At 40.7% G+C, this 16,227-nt stretch overlaps 1 protein-coding gene and 1 long non-coding RNA gene across 3 annotated transcripts in view; one reads left to right on the top strand and one right to left on the bottom strand.

The window, feature by feature from the left end:
* Nucleotides 1-3,655, top strand: part of LOC128687304 (uncharacterized) — a 52,092-nt gene extending 48,437 nt beyond the window's left edge. The window contains exon 3 of the long non-coding RNA XR_008406796.2: nt 2,659-3,655. This is a non-coding gene — a long non-coding RNA (uncharacterized lncRNA). The remainder of the gene's footprint in view (nt 1-2,658) is intronic.
* LOC128687302 (aldo-keto reductase family 1 member A1) overlaps nt 1-16,227 on the bottom strand; it is a 59,055-nt gene that overhangs the window by 11,918 nt on the left and 30,910 nt on the right. For both annotated transcript variants that reach the window (XM_070098335.1, XM_070098336.1), the window contains 3 exons: nt 7,689-7,761; nt 2,256-2,394; nt 1,894-2,056 (listed from right to left, as the gene is read on the bottom strand). In XM_070098335.1, the coding sequence (XP_069954436.1) occupies nt 1,894-2,056; nt 2,256-2,394; nt 7,689-7,761 (375 nt within the window). The remainder of the gene's footprint in view (nt 1-1,893; nt 2,057-2,255; nt 2,395-7,688; nt 7,762-16,227) is intronic.

Raw genomic sequence — 16,227 nt, 5'->3', positions numbered from 1 at the left:
CGTCTCCCTTGTTTATTCAGTCCCTTTTCTCTTCGTCTACATTCACTCTTGTTCTCTCTTCCGTTGCCACCTTTCTATGTTCATGTAGCATCTAACTTTTCCTTTTCCCTTTGAGAAGTTCCAATGGTTCATGTCTGTTCTTCTCCAATGCCATGTGCGAAAGCCCAAATACCTACGGTTAATTCACGCTCTTTTTCTTAATCACTTCCAGTCTCATTTTTATGTCATTGCAGTGTACACCGGTAGTTCCAAGTCTTCTGATGGTGTCGAATTTGCAGCAGTGTTTCTGAACAGCATCGTACAAGGGCATTTATTAGCCTTGGCTAGCATTTATACAGCTATATTGTATGCAGTTCTCATAGCACTTATATATATTGCATCTATGCCTGTGTTGCCAATTGTGGTAGTTTCAGACTCCCTTAGTGCTTTGTAGTCTATATGAAAATTTGATTCACCTCATCCCCTGGTTCTTCGTATCCCACTTTGGTTACACCGTATCTCCAGCAAGCAAAAAGATATTGTTTTTTGCTTGGTCCCCCGCCATGCTGACGAACAGGTCAATGAACAGACAGACACTGCTGCACGGTCAGCAGTACATGACCTCCCAGTTTCACATAGAGGTGTTCCATTCACAGACAATGTTGCAGTGATTTCTACCTACCGCAACTGTTGGTAACAACACTGGTCAGATATGCTACATAACAAATGGCATTCTATTAAGCCAAGTATAGGTTTCTGGCCATCTTCTTGCCATCACTGCCGAGGTTGGGAGACTACACTTTCCCATCTTTGCACTGGCCACACTCGTCTTATTCACGGGTATCTCATGGCGAGGTGCCCTGTTCCACTCTGTGAGAATTGTCAGGTTCCAGTTTCTGTTAGCCATATTCTGTTGGAGAGTGTACTCTATCAACGAGCACGCAGAACTTACCTCTGACGTCGTCACTGCTCTACTGCACTTACTTTATCTTCCCTCCTTTCTGATGGACCCTCCTTTAACCCAGACTCTCTCAATAACTTTTTGACAGCAACTGATTTACTGCACAAACTTTGATGCTGCTGCCTCTAGCACTCCTCACAGCCCTTTCTACCTCTCTCTCTTGCTAACCAATACCCTGTACCCTTCCCTGCCCTGCTGTGCTGAATGACTCTGGCAGGTTTAGCACATCATTTTTTATTATAATAAAAATCAATAAATCCTTAGTAAGTTCTCACTTAGATTATGAAGTTCAGTTCTGGTCTTCATACAACATAATGGATATAAATGCATTGGATAACATAAAGAATGATAAAATTAATTCACTGAAAGACATGATTGAAGCATTAAGTGAAAAATGGGAATAAATAAAGGAGAAATCGGATACTTTGGATATCCAGTCAAGACAAAACTTGATAAATGTTTTTAAATTATATAAGTTTAGATTCAGAAAGAATGATGAAAACTATTGGCTAGGTAATAAAGTTGTGAATGAGTCGAACAATCTGCCAAATACAGCTACTGAAGCTTAAAACTTGAGTAGTTTAAAAAGTAAGCTAGACAAATAAATGAATGATGACTCTTGGCTGAGTGGGACTTACACATTAGGGGTAAGTATGGTTATTGAAATTAAAATTTTGGGTAGCTTTGCAGTAGGATTGCTCAAATGCAGTAAGTTGGAATGACTGAAATGGAAAAGAACCCATCATGTAAGAGGCAGTAGGTCTACTTTGCAACTCCTATGGTGTCACTGACAAACTGGGATAAAAGACACTTTTATACAGCAATGAGTGGCTTAATTGTCACTTGAGACGTAACGTTTCCTTTAATAAATCACCTGAACTGTACACAAGTGTTTTTTTTCATAGTAAGCTGCTGCAGTGTTCCACCAGTCTTATGTTCTTAGGGTCTGTTACCTGAATATTTTGTACAATGTGCTCTGTATTGTCTGGCTTGGGAATAACAATAATTCCATGTTGAACCAAGTGGCGTAGAAGAACTTGTGCAGCACTCTTATTGTGGCTCTTGGCAATTTTTGTCACTACTGGATGCTCCAGAAGAGACGGATATTCACTGGTTCTGCAAGACAATTTACAAGAAATTTTAAAAAGAAAGAAGTATATTTTTTTATCTTAAAAATTGACAAAAAAAAATCAGTGTATTTCAATATGCTTCATCTAATTAAATAACTCACTATATTTCAGTGCATTAATTATTAAGTGTGAAAGAGTACAATACAATAACAATTTTAAAAGATATAAATACACACTGTACCTACTTCAATTTTAGGTAGGGAGCACCTAGAGGTGTATAAGCACAAACAGGGATTCCAAACTTCTGACATACACCTCTCAAATTTTTCTGCATGTGATATGCATGAACCTCCACTTGTAAGACAGCTGGTTGAATCCGTGCCACTGATGCAATTGAGAAAAACCTCAATCAGAAAAATTAGAAGATATCAATTGTGAATAATAGTTATTTGGTTTATGTAGTTAAATCAATAAAGCATAATAACTCAATATTACAAGTAAAACATTTTTTTTATCGCATCAACTGTTTGCTAACAAGGTAGGATACCCAGGAAACCCATTCATTGTCACTCAGTCCATATTATTTCTGTCAGACATGTGTAGATATCACAATTCAAATGACTCAGTTTGCATGATCTTTATCTCCAGAATGGAATGAAGCTGAAGATAAAGAGGAAGGATGGAAATGTGGAAACGACGAAGATCCAGGAGACTTCTGTGGAAACTTCCAACCCATTCTCTGTGCTGCCTGACAAATGTGAGTCGACTATGGGGAACGACATGACGAACTACATCAAGGAAGGTCGGAACATTGTGCTTGTTGGGGACAGATTAAGCACATGGAAAAGGCTTTCTGCTTGGAGGACAGGAGTAAGAGACAGAGGGATTGCTTTCTTGGGGCCAGGATGGATGATATTGTTAGCCGTCATAACATCACAAACAGTAATATGATAAATCCCATTATCTGCCTCAGTGCTGGAGGTAATGATGTCAGCAAGTATGGAAGTGAAGATTTAGGTACAACAAATATAGGACAGCAATAGATATAGTTAGGAAGAAAGGAGGGTGAACTGTTATATGTGGCATTTTGCCTAGAAGGAATGATGGAAATGAATAGCTGTCCAGAGCAATTGGTATTAATTGTGGCAGGATACTGTAAGAATAATGCAGTACCATTCATTGACAACTGGAACTACTTCTATGGCAGAAATGGCATGTATGCTAGGAATTGGGTATTCTTGTATAGGGCTAGTGTAAGTGATCCATCTAGTTCAGTGGAGGGTGTTGTTGGGCTTGAAACTATGAACTGTTAGAGGCAAAGGTTGTGGAAGGAAACAAATGATTGTGGAAATACTGATTAAGGCCTTCATATCCTAAATTTTAGGAATAACAATCATCACCTAACGCTGGGTAGATAACATAAATTGTGGAAAAGCAAAAATAACCAGGAAAAAGTGCAGAAGATAAACATCTTAACATAATTTACAGTAATAGTCAAAGCTCCAAGAAAAAAACTTAGCCATAATACCAACTTACCTCATAATTTGTAATATTTTACAATTAAGAATAAAACTAAGTATGCCCGAAATGCCTAGCCATGCTAAGCGTTCTAGTGGTATACTCTGTAATCACAATTTTACTACATGTAAACCAAACAATAACCAAATTTCTGTAAACTCAGCATTGTAATCCTTATAGAGAATAAACTTTGAATTTGAATTTGAATTTGAAGTAGGGGCCCAATACTGGACGTTGTTCTCGACTTTGATTTGGCATAGGAGAAGAAATACTTTGGGTTTCTTTCGATTTCATTTATGGCTTTTAGTTCTTCCCGCGATTCCTGACTCCTATAAGATTCCTTTAGCTTGAGTTCGATGCTTGCTATTTCTCTGACCAGTGTCTCCCTACGCATTTCAGATATATTGACCTCTTTTAGCCGCTCTGTTATTCTTTTCCGTCGCCTGTAAAGGGAGCGCCTGTCTCTTTTTATTTTACATCTACTCCTCCTTTTTCTTAGAGGAATAAGCCTTGTGCATACATCAAGTGCCACCAAGTTAATCTGTTCTAGGCATAAGTTGGGGTCTGTGTTGCTTAGTATATCTTCCCAGCTTATATCGGTTAGGACTTGGTTTACTTGGTCCCACTTTATGTTTTTGTTATTGAAGTTGAATTTGGTGAATGCTCCCTCGTGACTAGTCTCATTATGTTGGTCTGGGGCGCCACGCATACATGTCTGAACCTCAATTATGTTGTGATCTGAGTATATTGTTTTTGATATGGTGACATTTCTTATCAGATCATCATTGTTAGTGAAGATGAGGTCTAGTGTATTCTCCAGTCTAGTAGGCTCTATTATTTGCTGGTTTAAATTGAATTTTGTGCAGAGATTTAAAAGCTCGTGTGAGTGTGAGTTTTCATCAGAGCTGCCTCCTGGTGTTATTACTGCAACAATATTATTTGCTATATTCCTCCATTTTAGGTGCCTTAAGTTGAAATCCCCCAGGAGCAAGATGTTGGGTGCAGGAGCTGGAAGATTTTCCAGACAGTGGTCAATTTTTAACAGCTGTTCCTGGAATTGCTGGGATGTTGCATCCGGAGGCTTGTAGACTACCACAATGACTAGGTTTTGGTTCTCGACCTTTACTGCTAAAACTTCCACTACATCATTTGAGGCATTTAGCAGTTCTGTGCAAACAAGTGACTCTGCAATGTACAGGCCAACCCCCCCCCCCCCCCTTTTGCCTGTTCACTCTGTCACATCTGTATAGTTTGTAACCTGGGATCCATATTTCATTGTCCAAGTGATCCTTTATGTGGGTGTCAGTGAAAGCCGCGAACATTGCCTTTGCCTCTGCAAGCAGTCCACGGATGAAAGGTATTTTGTTGTTTGTTGCTGGCTTTAGACCCTGTATATTTGCAAAGAAGAATGTCATCAGACTGGTGGTATTGTTGGTACTGGGGGGGATTTTTTTTCCGGCATTAGTATCTGTATCTGTTGGTTTGGAGTGGAGGCCATCGACTGTGGTTCCACTCCAGGAATGACTGGATTTGGTGTACGATTTCTGCTATTTCCTGCCAGTTTTTTTTCCTTCCTGACACTAAAAAACCTCTCCCTCTTGAGTGACTGTGGCTACCCAGGTTTTCCCATGGCCTGGATGTTTTGTATCTTTTTGTACCCTTTAGATGGTGTGCCTGGCAATTTAAGTTATAGCACAGTCTTTCCTGTACTGAAGAGGTACACATTTCAGGGTGAAAAAGCTTACAGGAAGGGAGTTTGCATTTTCCTGTTGTCATATGGGCATGGCATTTTGTAGGGTGGTCATAGTTGCACGTTCCGTCTGTTTTTCCAGATTTCCCATGTCTGCAGATACCAAGTGCATAGTATGTGCACAGGCTTGGTTTCCGTTTGCCTTGGGTTTCTGTGACTGTATTCCCTGTTGGTGCATGTTTCCCTGTCTTATTCCTATCCTCCCTAGCACCAACAATGGAGCTCCCACCAGTTGTTTTTGGTAATATATCCTCACTATTGCTAGTGGAGTCCTCTTGTTTGCTATTTCCTGTGGTATTTCTAGTTTGCAATATTGGTTTTATCTTATCTTTGACTACACTTGCTTCCTCACTACGGCTCCTGTCCCCTATGAGGTCATTTATATGTATTCCTTCCTGCGTATAATTCCCGACTACCTGGACAAAATCTCCAGCTTCACCATTACTGTCTCCCAGGACAGCACCTCCAGCTTCACCATTACTGTCTCCCAGGACAGCACCTCCAGCTTCACCATTACTGTCTCCCAGGACAGCACCTCCAGCTTCACCATTACTGCTGAGAGAATGTTCACTTCTTCCAACACTTACTGCTGTACTGAGTGAACGTTCACTTCTCCCAACACTTACTGCTATACTGAGTGAATGTTCACTTCTCCCAACACTTATTGCTATACTGAGTGAATGTTCACTTCTCCCAACACTTACTGCTATACTGAGTGAATGTTCACTTCTCCCAACACTTACTGCTATACTGAGTGAATGTTCACTTCTCCCAACACTTACTGCTGTACTGAGTGAATGTTCGCTTCTCCCAACACTTACTGCTGCACTGAGTGAATGTTCACTTCTCCCAACACTTACTGCTATACTGAGTGAATGTTCACTTCTCCCAACACTTACTGCTGTACTGAGTGAATGTTCACTTCTCCCAACACTTACTGCTATACTGAGTGAATGTTCGCTTCTCCCAACACTTACTGCTGTACTGAGTGAATGTTCACTTCTCCCAACACTTACTGCTATACTGAGTGAATGTTCACTTCTCCCAACACTTACTGCTGTACTGAGTGAATGTTCACTTCTCCCAACACTTACTGCTGTACTGAGTGAATGTTCACTTCTCCCAACACTTACTGCTGTACTGAGTGAATGTTCACTTCTCCCAACACTTACTGCTGTACTGAGTGAATGTTCACTTCTCCCAACACTTACTGCTGTACTGAGTGACTGTTCACTTCTCCCAACACTTACTGCTGTACTGAGTGAATGTTCACTTCTCCCAACACTTACTGCTGTACTGAGTTAATGTTCACTTCTCCTAACACTTACTGCTGTATTGAGTGACTGTTCACTTCTCCCAACACTTACTGCTGTACTGAGTGACTGTTCACTTCTCCCAACACTTACTGCTGTACTGAGTGAATGTTCACTTCTCCCAACACTTACTGCTGTACTGAGTGGCTGTTCACTTCTCCCAACACTTACTGATGTACTGACTGACTGTTCACTTCTCCCAACACTTACTGATGTACTGACTGACTGTTCACTTCTCCCAACACTTACTGATGTACTGACTGACTGTTCACTTCTCCCAACACTTACTGCTGTACTGAGTGGCTGTTCACTTCTCCCAACACTTACTGCTGTACTGAGTGACTGTTCACTTCTCCCATCACTTACTGATGTACTGACTGACTGTTCACTTCTCCCATCACTTACTACTGTGCAATCTACATCTACAGGACCTTAAATTCCAATATTAACCTTGACCTAAAACGCTTTCTTGATAGTTGTGACAGGATCCACAGGCATAACACCAGACACAACATCTCTATGACATTCCCCATGTTTGACTAAACCTTTACAAAAATTCAATGTATTTCAAAGGACCAAAAATCTGGAACACCCTACCTGAAAACTCTAGAACTGCAGACACATTCATCACTTTCAAAACTACAGATAGAAAACATCTTATCTCCCTGATCCACCCCGACAACTAACTACATGTTAACCACCTGGTGGTTCACAATTACCCTCACTCACTCACCCACTGACTATAAACCCAGAGATACTAATCTTAATCTTAAAATAATAAATCCTAACTAGTCATAAGTTTGCCTATGATACTCCAATATAGACACTTTGTATTGTGCCAAAACAAAAGCATTCACATTGCTAAACTCACAAATTATGATGTAGTCACTTAGCCTTAATACCATAATCTGTAAGGATTTAATGTTAAGAATTAATCTAAGTCTGCTCGAAATGCCTAGCCATGCTAGGTGTCCTAGTGGCCCCCTCTGTAATTAGTATTTTATAACATGTAAACCACACAATACCCAAAACCTGTAAACCCCACATTGTAACCCTTATAGAGAATAAACTTGAATTGAATTGAATTGAACACTTACCTTTAACAATTCTCTCAATTTGCTGACTGTTGAAGTTTGAAAGTCCAATTGCTTTAGCTTTTCCGGCATCAACCTGTCAATAAATAAAAAAATAAATAGATAATATGATTGAAATTTTCTTAAAAACATCAAGGAATACCTTGAAAATAAGAAAAAAAGATATTGTTTTTGCCTGACATGAGAACATTGTTCAAAAATAGTTTGATAGCTTCAACAGTTTTACTGGGAATATTGCAAGTGATATAAATCATCCAAATCTTAATAAGGTTCTTGTTTCTTTTTTTTTCTTACAAGTTCTCTATACATGTATTAATAATTATAAGTTTCTCAACTCTGAAATTTCACTAATTTGGAGCTTATTTCCTCATGGTTGTTATTTTGCTATGTAATAATATATTATTCAATCCCTTAACACCTCTTCTCCAGTCAACATTTTGCTTGATTTGTTCTTAATTTACTTTTCTTCGGTAATTCCCTTTCTTCAGATATTAAACTTGTGCGATATAAAATTACAGTAATATAATTTGAAGCACTCTGGTACCTACGTTGGCCTTCCTTTGTGACAACGATTATTTTACTATATACCAGGTACGGTACTTTATTTTCTGTAGCTCTTCCTCTCTACAATATACTGATGAAATTATCCACTTCATTTCTAGTTATGAAGATCATAAAAGAATTCAATAAACTGATGATTACCATGATGATTTATGTCATATTTTACAATTTCAGTTATGGATCTGAGAGGAATAGACTTGGATAAGAACTTGGCCTGTTCATTTGATCCAAGTGATAACTGGTAGCGATAATCTGTGGATAAGTTGTGCATCACAGGTAAACTAAACAGGCGTACACTAAACAGCATAAACTAAACAGGAATGCTCTTCTGGCCAGGGAATCAGACGCTGAGAACGTAACAAGCAAGGCCCCCTTTTATGCTAGCATCTTGGCGACTAAAATGCCAAGAGCAAGGGGCTAGTAACCCCTTCTCCTGTATGTATTACTAAAGTTAAAAACGGAAACTTTTGTTTTTCTTTTTGGGTCACCCTGCCTTGGTGGGATACGGCCAGTTTGTTGAAAGATATATACTGTATATATATACAGTGGACCCTCACCTAACGAATGCATCGCATAACGTTAAATTCGCCTAACGGTACATTTTAACGCTAACATTTTGCCTCGGCTAACGCTAAAAAACTCGCCTAATGATATTCGTTCTCGGGTACCAATTAATATCATTAGGTGAGGGTCCACTGTATATATATATATATATATATATATATATATATAATGATCAGTTATGGAAGGAGAAAAGAAAATATGAATGTGTAAATTCAAGAATTATGTGGATTAAAGTAAAGGTTAGGTGCGAGAAGTGGGTCATAATAAGCGTGTATGCACCTGGAGAAGAGAGGAATGCAGAGGAGAGAGAGAGATTTTGGGAGATGTTAAGTGAATGTATAGGAGCCTTTGAACCAAGTGAGAGAGTAATTGTGGTAGGGGACCTGAATGCTAAAGTAGGAGAAACTTTTAGAGAGGGTGTGGTAGGTAAGTTTGGGGTGCCAGGTGTAAATGATAATGGGAGCCCTTTGATTGAACTTTGTATAGAAAGGGGTTTAGTTATAGGTAATACATATTTTAAGAAAAAGAGGATAAATAAGTATACAAGATATGATGTAGGGCGAAATGACAGTAGTTTGTTGGATTATGTATTGGTAGATAAAAGACTGTTGAGTAGACTTCAGGATGTACATGTTTATAGAGGGGCCACAGATATATCAGATCACTTTCTAGTTGTAGCTACACTGAGAGTAAAAGGTAGATGGGATACAAGGAGAATAGAAGCATCAGGGAAGAGAGAGGTGAAGGTTTATAAACTAAAAGAGGAGGCAGTTAGGGTAAGATATAAACAGCTATTGGAGGATAGATGGGCTAATGAGAGCATAGGCAATGGGGTCGAAGAGGTATGGGGTAGGTTTAAAAATGTAGTGTCAGAGCGCTCAGCAGAAGTTTGTGGTTACAGGAAAGTGGGTGCGGGAGGGAAGAGGAGCGATTGGTGGAATGATGTGAAGAGAGTAGTAAGGGAGAAAAAGTTAGCATATGAGAAGTTTTTACAAAGTAGAAGTGATGCAAGGAGGGAAGAGTATATGGAGAAAAAGAGAGAGGTTAAGAGAGTGGTGAAGCAATGTAAAAAGAGAGCAAATGAGAGAGTGGGTGAGATGTTATCAACAAATTTTGTTGAAAATAAGAAAAAGTTTTGGAGTAAGATTAACAAGTTAAGAAAGCCTAGAGAACAAATGGATTTGTCAGTTAAAAATAGGAGAGGAGAGTTATTAAATGGAGAGTTAGAGGTATTGGGAAGATGGAGGGAATATTTTGAGGAATTGTTAAATGATGATGAAGACAGGGAAGCTGTGATTTCGTGTATAGGGAAAGGAGGAAAAACATCTTGTAGGAGTGAGGAAGAGCCAGTTGTGAGTGTGGGGGAAGTTCGTGAGGCAGTAGGTAAAATGAAAGGGGGTAAGGCAGCCGGGATTGATGGGATAAAGATAGAAATGTTAAAAGCAGGTGGGGATATAGTTTTGGAGTGGTTGGTGCAATTATTTAATAAATGTATGGAAGAGGGTAAGGTACCTAGGGATTGGCAGAGAGCATGCATAGTTCCTTCGTATAAAGGCAAAGGGGATAAAAGAGAGTGCAAAAAGTATAGGGGGATAAGTCTGTTGAGTATACCTGGCAAAGTGTATGGTAGAGTTATTATTGAAAGAATTAAGAGTAAGACGGAGAATAGGATAGCAGATGAACAAGGAGGCTTTAGGAAAGGTAGGGGGTGTGTGGACCAGGTGTTTACAGTGAAACATATAAGTGAACAGTATTTAGATAAGGCTAAAGAGGTCTTTGTGGCATTTATGGATTTGGAAAAGGCATATGACAAGGTGGATAGGGGGCAATGTGGCAGATGTTGCAGGTGTATGGTGTAGGAGGTAGGTTACTGAAAGCAGTGAAGAGTTTTTACGAGGATAGTGAGGCTCAAGTTAGAGTATGTAGGAAAGAGGGAAATTATTTCCCAGTAAAAGTAGGCCTTAGACAAGGATGTGTGATGTCACCGTGGTTGTTTAATATATTTATAGATGGGGTTGTAAGAGAAGTAAATGCGAAGGTCTTGGCAAGAGGCGTGGAGTTAAAAGATAAAGAATCACACATAAAGTGGGAGTTGTCACAGTTGCTCTTTGCTGATGACACTGTGCTCTTGGGAGATTCTGAAGAGAAGTTTCAGAGATTGGTGGATGAATTTGGTAGGGTGTGCAAAAGAAGAAAATTGAAAGTGAATACAGGAAAGAGTAAGGTTATGAGGATAACAAAAAGATTAGGTGATGAAAGATTGGATATCAGATTGGAGGGAGAGAGTATGGAGGAGGTGAATGTATTCAGATATTTGGGAGTGGACGTGTCAGCGGATGGGTCCATGAAAGATGAGGTGAATCATAGAATTAATGAGGGGAAAAGGGTGAGTGGTGCACTTAGGAGTCTGTGGAGACAAAGAACTTTGTCCTTGGAGGCAAAGAGGGGAATGTATGAGAGTATAGTTTTACCAACGCTCTTATATGGGTGTGAAGCATGGGTGATGAATGTTGCAGCGAGGAGAAGGCTGGAGGCAGTGGAGATGTCATGTCTGAGAGCAATGTGTGGTGTGAATATAATGCAGAGAATTCGTAGTTTGGAAGTTAGGAGGAGGTGCGGGATTACCAAAACTGTTGTCCAGAGGGCTGAGGAAGGGTTGTTGAGGTGGTTCGGACATGTGGAGAGAATGGAGCGAAACAGAATAACTTCAAGAGTGTATCAGTCTGTAGTGGAAGGAAGGCGGGGTAGGGGTCGGCCTAGGAAAGGTTGGAGGGAGGGGGTAAAGGTGGTTTTGTGTGCGAGGGGCTTGGACTTCCAGCAGGCATGCGTGAGCGTGTTTGATAGGAGTGAATGGAGAAAAATGGTTTTTAATACTTGACGTGCTGTTGGAGTGTGAGCAAAGTAACATTTATGAAGTGGTTCAGGGAAACCGGCAGTCTGGACTTGGGTCCTGGAGATGGGAAGTACAATGTCTGCACTCTGAAGGAGGGGTGTTAATGTTGCAGTTTAAAAACTGTAGTGTAAAGCACCCTTCTGGCAAGACAGTGATGGAGTGAATGATGGTGAAAGTTTTTCTTTTTCGGGCCACCCTGCCTTGGTGGGAATCGGCCAGTGTGATAATAAAAAAAAAATATATAATATATATATATATATATATATATATATATATATATATATACATGTACATATACATACATGTATGTATATATATATATACATATATATATATATATATATATATATATATATATATATATATATATATATATACAGTGAACCCTCGCCTAACGCTATTAATCCGTTCCTGAGAGCTCAATGTTAGGCGAAATTATCGTTAGGCGAATTAATTTTCCCCATAAGAAATAATGGAAATCAAATTAATCCGTTCATGACACCCCAAAGTATGAACAAAAAACTTTTTTTACCACATTGAAATATTAATTTTAATACACACAAACTGAAGAAGACATGCACAGTTACATGACACTTACCTTTATTGAAGATCTGGTGATGACTTATGGGATGGGAGGAGGGGAGAGTGTTGATGGTGTTAGTGTTTAGAAGGGGAATCCCCTTCCATTTGGACTTGAGGTGGCAAGTCCTTTTCCAGGGTTACTTCCCTTCTTCTTTTAATGCTACTAGGACCAGCTTGAGAGTCACTGGACCTCTGTTGCACAACATATCTGTCCATAGAGGCCTGTACCTCCCGTTCCTTTATGACATTCCTAAAGTGTTTCACAACATTGTCAGTGTAATAGTCACCAGCATGGCTTGCAATAGCTGTGTGAGGGTGATTTTCATCAAAAAAGGTTTGCACTTTAAGCCACATTGCACACATTTCCTTAATCTTTGAAGTAGGCAACTTCCTCAATTTCTCTATCCCCTCCTCTGAAGCAGTTTCCTAATGTGTGGCCTCTTGCTGTTGAAGATGATCTAGCAGCTCGTCAGTGGTTAGTTGTTCATTGTCCTCCTCCACCAACTCTTCCACATCCTCCCCACTAACCTCCAACCCCAAGGACTTCCCCAATGAAACAATGGATTCCTCAACTGGCATAGGATTCCCAGGGTTAGCCTCAAACCCTTCAAAATCCCTTTGGTCTACACATTCTGGCCACAGCTTCTTCCAAGCAGAGTTCAAGGTCCTCTTAGTCACTTCCTCCCAAGCCTTACCTATAATGTTTACACAATTGAGGATGCTAAAGTGATCTCTCCAAAACTCTCTTAGAGTCAATTGAGTTGCTGAGGTCACTACAAAGCACCTTTCAAACATAGCTTTTGTGCAGAGTTTTTTGAAGTTTGCAATGACCTGCTGGTCCATGGGCTGCAGGAGAGGCGTAGTATTAGGAGGCAAAAACTTCACCTTAATGAAGCTCATTTCCGCAGAAAGTCGCTCTGCCACGTCTGAAGGATGACCAGGAGCATTGTCTAATACCAGGAGGCACTTAAGGTCTAATTTCTTTGCAATTAGGTAATTTTTTCACAGTGGGGGCAAATGCATGGTGTAACCAGTCATAGAAAAAGTCCCTAGTGACCCATGCCTTACTGTTTGCCCTCCACAGCACACACAAATTAGCCTTGAGGACATTGTTTTTCCTGAACACTCTGGGAGTTTCAGAGTGATACACCAATAAAGGCTTCACTTTGCAATCACCACTAGCATTGGCACACATCAAAAGAGTAAGCCTGTCTTTCATAGGCTTATGTCCTGGGAGTGCCTTTTCCTCCTGAGTAATGTACATCCTGTTTGGCATTTTCTTCCAAAACAGGCGTGTTTCGTCACAATTAAACACTTGTTCAGGTTTCAGTCCTTCACTGTCTATGTACTCCTTGAATTCCTGCACATATTTTTCAGCCATTTTGTGGTCCGAACTGGCAGCCTCACCATGCCTTATCACACTATGTATGCCACTACGATTCTTAAATCTCTCAAACCAACCTTTGCTGGCCTTAAATTCAGTCACATCATCACTAGTTGCAGGCATTTTTCTAATTAAATTGTCATGCAACTTCCTAGCCTTTTCACATATGATCGCTTGAGAGATGCTATCTCCTGCTATCTGTTTTTCGTTTATCCACACCAATAACAGTCTCTCAACATCTTCTATCACTTGCAATCTCTGTTTTGAAAACAAAGTTGCACCTTTGGCAAGAACAGCTTCCTTGATTGCCGTTTTCTTGGCCACAATAGTAGCGATGGTTGATTGAGGTTTTGTGTACAACCTGGCCAGCTCGGAGACATGCACTCCACTTTCATACTTAGCAATGATCTCTTTCTTCATATCCATAGTAATTCTCACTCTTTTTGCTGTAGGGTTGGCACCAGAAGCTTTCTTGGGGCCCATGGTGACTTATTTTGCAGGTGCAATCACTAAAAAGGCTGTGATAATATGAAATGTTCCGATTGTATGCTTGGAAGCGACCACGGTGGCTGGCTTGTAAACACTGGCACCCACGGAACAAGTGAGGTGGGCTCAGGCCGCACGTGGATGTGTGTCGAACAAACCGCGTTGAGCGAGCTTTCTAGCGCTAGCCGAGGCAAAATTTTTGCATTAAAATGTATCGCTATGCGGATTTAACGTTATGCGATGCGTTTGTTAGGCGAGGTTCCACTGTATATATATATATATATATATATATATATATATATATATATATATATATATATATATATATACATATACATATATATATATATATCTATATATATATATATCTATATACAGTGGACCCCCGGTTAACGATATTTCTTCACTCCAGAAGTATGTTCAGGTGCCAGTACTGACCGAATTTGTTCCCATAAGGAATATTGTGAAGTAGATTAGTCCATTTCAGACCCCCAAACATACACGTACAAACGCACTTACATAAATACACTTACATAATTGGTCGCATTCGGAGGTGATCATTATGCGGGGGTCCACTGTATATGATGGCGGAATCAGGCCCATTGCAGTGGGTAACACCCTTTGGCGCCTAGTCGCCAAGGCTGCAGTAAGAAGGGTGAGTCAAGAGGCTGCTGCAATGCTGAAACCAACTCAGCTCGGTTTCGGCGTTCAACAGGGCTGTGAAGCAGCTGCCCATGCAGCACGAGTATATATCAAAAACATGTCCTGTGAAAAAGCCTTGGTCAAATTGGACTTTGCCAATGCTTTCAACTCAGTCAGAAGAGATGCTGCTCTCCAAGCAGTTTATAGAAACTTCCCTTCCCTTTATCCCTTCATAGAATCGTGTTATAGTGTGACTTCCAAACTATTGTTTGGGGACCATGAAATTGACTCGTGTGAGGGCGTGCAACGGGGGGACCCTCTCGCCCCCTTTCTATTTTGTTTGGTCATCAAGGAAGTCACGGAGGCACTCTCCAGCGAACTCAATATCTGGTTCCTGGATGACGGTATCCTAGCTGGCACAACAGAATCTCTCCTAGAGGACATCAGTAAAATTAAAGACATGGGAGAAAGCCTGGGCCTTTCTTTAAACCCCACCAAATGTGAAATAGTTTCTACCAATCAACAGATGATCCAGAATATTAGTGCCGTTTTACCAGGAGCACGAGCCATTGATCCAGCCAATAGCACTCTCCTCGGTGCTCCTCTTGGGTCCAATGCCATCGATCTGATCCTAGGAAAAAAAGTCTCAGACCTCCGAACGATGGAAAGCAGGATGAAAGGCATTGACACACGATGCCTTCTACCTACTCACCAGGTGCCTGTCAATCCCAAAACTTACCTATTTTCTGAGATGCTCCCCAGCCTTCAGCAGTCCAAAACTCAAGGAATATGACTCTCTCCTGAAGGCCATGCTAGAGAGTGTATTGAATCTTTCCCTTGACGATGGACAGTGGTTGCAAGCCTCACTTCCGGTCAGGCTTGGAGGGCTAGGAGTATGCAGATCCTCCCAGATTGCTCTGCCAGCTTTCCTATCCTCTTCCATTGCATCAAACGAGTTGATAAGACAAATTCTTCCTGACACCCTCAGTGACTCAGCAGGAATAGAAGACCCTAGCTATGCCAGTGCCATCACCGAATGGGAGACTCTTGCTGCTCCAGCACCAAACCCTAGTGCAGCACTGGCTCACAAACAGTCAAGCTGGGATGGCCCAATTGCTGAAAAGGTGCTTGCCAACATGCTCAGGGCTGCAACATCAGATAGGGAGATTGCCAGTCTCCAGGCTGTGAGTGCACCTCACTCCGGGGACTTCCTCCAAACAGTTCCCATATCGGCAATGGGAACGCGACTCGACCCTAAGACCCTCCGTATTGCAGTGGCTCTGCGCCTTGCTGCCCCAATTCACACAGAAATATGTGTATTTGCGGCGAAGTGCAAGCAAACCAATACGGTCTACATGGTCTTAACTGTTCCAAAACCAAGGGCTGGCATGCAAGACACAATGAGGTCAACGACATCATTAAGAGAACCC

This window comes from Cherax quadricarinatus, chromosome 62 (assembly GCF_038502225.1).
Source record: "Cherax quadricarinatus isolate ZL_2023a chromosome 62, ASM3850222v1, whole genome shotgun sequence".
Taxonomy (NCBI): domain Eukaryota; kingdom Metazoa; phylum Arthropoda; class Malacostraca; order Decapoda; family Parastacidae; genus Cherax; species Cherax quadricarinatus.
Note: the sequence above shows the minus strand (reverse complement) of the source record. Positions and strands in the feature narration are given on the sequence as shown.